Source organism: Capra hircus, chromosome 29 (genome assembly GCF_001704415.2).
Source record: "Capra hircus breed San Clemente chromosome 29, ASM170441v1, whole genome shotgun sequence".
Classification (NCBI taxonomy): Eukaryota; Metazoa; Chordata; class Mammalia; order Artiodactyla; family Bovidae; genus Capra; species Capra hircus.
This window is the reverse complement of record NC_030836.1, coordinates 41,518,111-41,524,110: the sequence shown is the minus strand read 5'-3', so window position 1 is coordinate 41,524,110 and position 6,000 is coordinate 41,518,111. Positions and strand designations below refer to the sequence as shown.

The 6,000-nt window shown below is 50.5% G+C and overlaps 1 protein-coding gene across 1 annotated transcript in view; it reads right to left on the bottom strand.

Annotated features, from left to right (window-relative positions):
* SLC3A2 (solute carrier family 3 member 2) overlaps positions 4,618-6,000 on the bottom strand; it is a 31,072-nt gene continuing 29,689 nt past the window's right edge. Inside the window, exons 9-10 of the mRNA XM_005699799.3 lie at positions 5,263-5,346; positions 4,618-5,135 (exon numbers count right to left, since the gene is read on the bottom strand). Of these exons, the coding sequence (XP_005699856.1) occupies positions 4,773-5,135; positions 5,263-5,346 (447 nt within the window). The 3' untranslated portion in view covers positions 4,618-4,772. The remainder of the gene's footprint in view (positions 5,136-5,262; positions 5,347-6,000) is intronic.

The following is a 6,000-nucleotide window of genomic DNA, read 5'->3' as shown; positions in this document are numbered from 1 at the left end:
AAGGCTGAGTGCCAAAGAATTGATGCTTTTGAACTGTGGTGTTGGAGAAGACTCTTGAGAGTCCCGTGGACTGTAAGGAGATCCAACCAGTCCGTTCTAAAAGAGATCAACCCTGGGATTTCTTTGGAAGGAATGATGCTAAAGCTGAAACTCCAGTACTCTGGCCACCTCATGTGAAGAGTTGACTCATTGGAAAAGACTCTGATGCTGGGAGGGATTGGGGGCAGGAGGAAAAGGGGACGACATCCTCTGCTGGATGGCATCACGGACTCGATGGACGTGAGTCTGGGTGAACTCCGGGAGATGGTGATGGACAGGGAGGCCTGGCGTGCTGCGACTCATGGGGTCGCAAAGAGTCGGACACGACTGAGCGACTGAACTGAACTGAGAGCCCATAGACCCCAGGGCTGGGTTGCCTCAGGCTAAACAACTACCAGGGAGGCAGCACAACTCCACCTGTCAGCAGATAATTGGATTAAAGCTTAATTGGGCTTCCCTGGTGGCTCAGATGGTAAAGCGTCTGCCTGCAATGCAGGAGACCTGGGTTCTATCCTGGATCAGGAAGATCGCCTGGAGAAGGAAATAGCAAATCCACTCCAGTACTGTTGCCTGGAAAGTTCCATGGACTGGGGAGCTTAGTAGGCTACAGTCCATGGGGTTGCAAAGAGTCGGACACAACTGAGCGACTTCACTTTCACTTTTCTTCTGCAACAGAGCAAGACCCAGTTTTTCCCACCACCAGTCCCTCCCACCAGGAAGCTTACACAAGCCTCTTAGCCTCTTCCATCAGAGGGCAGACAGAAGAAGCGAGAAGAACCACTATTGGCTAGAACAAAAACCACATTACAGAAAGTTAATCAGGATGAAAAGCAGAAAGCAATGTCCCAGATGAAGGGACAAGATAAAACCCCAGAGAAACAACTAAATGGAGATAATGCAACCTTTCAGAAAAACGAATTCAGAATAAAGACAGTAAAGATGATCCAGAATCTCAGGAAAACAATGGAAAAGGTGCAAGAAATGTTTACCAAGAACTACAAGAACTAAAGAACAGTAAGGAATAATACACTGGAAGGAATCAATAGCAGAATAATGCTCCTTACTCTGTAAATAAGGTCCCCACAGTCCTCACAGATATATCACACTGGCTCAAAAAGGAAAAAAGAAAGTGAATCTTAGTTAACTGATTATCTCATTTAAATACAAGTGTGTTTAACTCTTAAAGAGGTGGACTTCAGCGCTCAGAAGGCCAACATTTGGTCCTCTGGAAACTGGAAACCATATTAGGAGCAGATTCTTGTTCATCATGAATTCAGAAATGAGGATGGTACCAGGAACAGAAGGGTAACTCAAACACTGTTGAGGACTTCCCTGGTGATCCAGTAGCTAAGACTCCAAGTTCCCGATGCAGGGGACCCAGTTTCAATCCCTGGTCAGGGAACTAGATCCCACATGCTGCAACTAAGACCCAGTGCAGCTAAATAATTTAAAAAAAAAAAAAAACTGTTGTATAAATAGCAGAGGTGCCTTTCTGTGGGAGCCACCTGCCCTTGGCCCTCTGCCTTCCTGTCAGTTGAGTCTTGCTGTCAGCTCAGACTGCCCTGGGGAGAAATATCCTGGCCACTTTCCTCATCTGTGATAATAGATAATGGATGAGAATTCCTTCTTCGAAGGATAGCTGCAGGGCTGAGACGGCCTGTGTGAATGCGCTTGTGTTTCCTGCCTCCCTTCCTGGGGACAGTGAGGGAGAGGCCCGTAATGGCACAGCTCTTGCAGATCTCAGAGGGTCTGCAAGTTCATGTTCTCAACTGTTCCTCCACAGCACAGAGGTCAGAGTATGACCAGGATTATTACATAGTACCAGTGGAAATTCCAATGTCTTTATTTAACTTTTGGTTTATTTATTGTGTTTTAAAAATGAATGTTGGGGACCTCCCTGGTGGTCCAGTGGTAAAGAATCCACCTGCCAACTCAGGAACACAGGTTCGCCCCCTGGTGCAGGGAAACTCCTCATGCCCCAGGGCAGCTAAGCCTGTGCACCACAGCTGTTGAAACTCGCCTGCCCTACAGCCCATGCTCCGCCACAAAAGGAGCCACCAAAATGAGAAGCCCGCACCATGCACCGCAACTAGAGACAGCCCGAGTGCAGCGGTGCAGACCCCGTACAACCGAAAGTAAAAATAAATAAGCAAATTATTAAACCGGAAGTCAGGGGAGTCATTCCTTAATGGATAGCCTCAGTTTGGCGTGATGAAAAAGTTCTGCAGATGGACGGTGGTGATGGGTGCACAGAGCTGTGAATGTACTGGAGACCACTGAGCTGCTCACCTAAAAATGGCTAAAATGGTAGTTTTATACTATGTGTATTTTACCACAGTTCTAACTGTTAAGTCCACAGTAAGTTGCAAAGCACACAATCGTGATGGTACAAACCGTGAGCCAGAGGGGAGACCAGGGATCCGAGGAAGAGAGGGAAAGGAAGGGCTGGAGCTGGGACCCTAGGAAAGGACCGAGAAGGGAAGGGTGGGAAGCCTCAGGAAGAGAAGAGGCCCTGCTTAGATGTGGCCCAGAAAGGGGAAGGCCTGTGGGGAAGGGAGAGAAATCCCGGGCAGAAGGGAGCTCCAGCTGGCAGGCTGCAGGGTGTGTCTTCTCAGGAACTTAAGTCTTAAAGTCCTAGTGCACGCCTTCCTCCACAGCCCCTAGGCCAAAGGTCAGCAGACCAGGACTGGGCCTCAATTTGGGGCATCTAATCTTTCGATAAGGCTTCCCTGGTTGACTCAGTGGTAAAGAATCCGCCTGCCAGTGCAGAATATCCCCTAGAGAAGGAAATGGCAATCCACCTCTTGCCTGGAGAATCCCATGGACAGGGAGCCTGGTGGGCTTCAGTCAGGGGTTGCAGAGTTGGACACAACTTAGCGACTAAACAACAAATCTTTCAATCTGTCCCTTACATCAAGACACTCAGACACACAGGCCCTGTCCTACAGTTATCACTGTTATTTTCCATAAGAAAACCAGGAGGGCCAAGCTCAACCCGAGGCTATGAGGCCAACCTAAAAAATGGCAACCCACTCCAGTACTCTTGCCTGGAGAATCCCATGGATGGAGGAGCCTGGCAGGCTAGTCCATGGGGTCGCAGAGTTGGACACAACTGAGTGACTTCACTTTCTAAGAACCATTATGACCCCAAGCCCTGTGGATCTACCTGCGGGATCATCTCTGCCTATCATCTCTGAAGTCTAGCCTTCGCCCTCAGCTACTGGGAGGTGATCTCTAGGCCTCTGGAATGTCCTGATAGGAGTCTGTTAGTCTGGGGACTTCAGATGTGATCTTATGACAAGGGCATTGTGAGACAGAGCCTCTGGAGGGGCTGGAGACTAAAGGTATTATTAGCCAGAACCTGCAGGAGGGGCTGGAGAACAAACATTAGCCACATGGGCCTCTGTGATTAAGCCTCAAGAAATAACTCTGGACAGTGAAGGGTCAGGTGAACTTCCCTGCTCGGCCACAGTTTGTGTGTGAGTTGGTCAGAAGGTCTGTGTTCAGGGCTCCACTGGACTCCTCTCAACTGGGAAAGGACCACCAGATGATCCTTTATGTTTGGATGCCAGATCAGCCAATCCCAGATGAGCCCGGGCTTGCGTCCTTGGTTTTTAAATGTGTGTCCTTTCTCTGGAGTAAATCTGTAATCTTGGTGCTTCTCAGTTCTGTCTTTCTAGCAGATAACCCACTAAGGATGGTCACAGGGACTCAGAACCCACAGCTGATGTCTGAAATGAGGGGAGTCTTATGGGAATCGCACCTTCTGGTGGTGCAGTTTGCCAACTCCTTGCTCCCCCACCCCCGACTACGTGCCTTACTACGACCTTCATCATCTGCCCACCCCTTGCCAACCAGACTTCACCCCTGGTCCTCTCCACCTGCCCCCTCCTCATTCCTCATTCCACCCCGGACACTGGAATTCTCCTTCCTAGACATCTAAGTAAATTCCCTCCTGGATTTCAGACCTTTGATTCAATGTCACCTCCCTGGTGAGGCCTCCTCTAACCCCCACCCCAGACTCCCTCCATGCCCACACACCTCTTTGTCTGCTCTTTTTCCTCTTTGAACACCATCACCACATCCACCAAACTCTAAACTTAACACATCTCATTGCTTCTCCGTCTCCTCTCTAGAGGATAAGCCCTGAGCACACAGGGATCTTTGCACTGTTTCCTCCTGTAAACCTAGGACCTAAAACAGTTCCTGGCACGTGCTGAGTGCACAATAAATCCTTGCTGAATGAAGAACCTGCAGTACTTGTAGAAAACAGGCTACCCCACACCCACCTTTTCTCCCAGAAAGGCCAAGTCTGCAAAACAGGGAAAGTGACCAAGCTTGGCTGGAGACCACTGTTGAGGGAGGTTAAAATAAAAAAGAAAGAGTCAGCAAGAGCCAAGACCTCCAGGAGAGAGCACCCTGTCCAGGCTCGGGGAGGAGGTAGGGTGCTAGATCGGCCTGACACTGCCTGGCTGTTCTGACTTCGGCAGGAGCCTTCTGCTCTGGTCCTGATCACTGTGAGGGGGTCCAGCGGGGGAAAGGGGAAGGAGAGAGAAATTCCTGCGTTGACAGCATGTGGAAAGAAGGCATGGCCTCACCAGGCAGGAGTGACTTTTATTTGAAACCAGAAAACACCCTATTTGGGGGTTCATCTATAAGTTTAAAAAAAAGGAAAGAGAGAAATCAGAACCCAAAGGGCCTGGGGAGGGAAGGGGAAGGGTAGTGGGCCCAGGTCAGGCCACGTAGGGGAAGCGGAGCAGTAGCCCCTCATGAGGTTGTAGGTTCAGGTGCTCCAGCTCAAGGGAGGTGCCCTTCTCACGGCCTGGCTGGGTGCTGAGCAGCAGATCCACCTTGGCTGGCAGGCTGGTGCCGGTGGGCAGGTTGGAGGCCCCCAGCCTGGCCAGTTGGCCCACATCCCCAAAGTTGAGCACTACGAGGAAACGTTCATTCTGGTCCCACTGGCGGATGTAGGAGAAGAGGTCGGGCCCCGAGGAGAGATTGTAGAAGTCTCCATGCAGCAGGGAGCGTTCCTTACCCCGCTGATCACTCAGCCAGCGGAACAGGAAGAGGAGGGAGTCAGGGTCCCCACTCTGGCCCTGCAAACAGTGATAAAGTGATAAAGATACTTCAGACAGGCACGAAGGGCTCCCCAGGGCACAACGTCCTACCAGCCGCCGGCCCCCACCCCTTGATGATCAGGCCCTGCCCGTGGAAAACACTTACCTTCACAGTCATGCTGATGTTTCTAGATGCTGAGGTGTTGGGAAAGCTGGATTCATCCCACAGCATGACTGGGGCCTTCGCAGGCTGAAAACCAGGCAAAAGAGGACTTTGAAAAAAACCTAACTGCTCTCCAACTCCTCCCCTCATTTCCAGATTTATAACCTCCTCTACCTCAGGCCTCGCACACTGTCCCTTCAGCCTGGAGGGCGCTTCTCCCAGATAGCCACAGGCCAGTCCCTCACTGCGCTCTGATCCCTGCTCAGGGACCTCCCTCAGGTTTTCTGAGGCCACCTGATATAAAATCGACTGTATCCCCTGCTCTCAAAGCCCTGTACCTTGCTTTCTTTTGCAAAGCACATATCAGCACCGGGCATCCTTATTATATGAGCTCACCATCTCATTTCACCACCTCCAGCTCTTTTGTGTACTGCTGGATCCTCTGCGCAAAGCACACACTCTGTCAGTTTCATGGAATAAGTGAAAAACGGGTTTTATAAATGGGGTTCCCAGGTCACTAGTGGTAAAGAACCTGCCTGACAATGCAGGAGACGTTAAGAGATGCAGGTTCAGTTCCTGGGTCGGGAAGATCCCCTGGAGGAGGGCACAGCAACCTACTCCAGTATTCTTGCCTGGAGAATTGCTATGGACAGAGGAGGCTGGCGGGCTACAGTACACAGGGTTGTAGAGTCAGACACGACTGAAGCAACTTAGCACACGCATACATGGGTTTTAAAAATA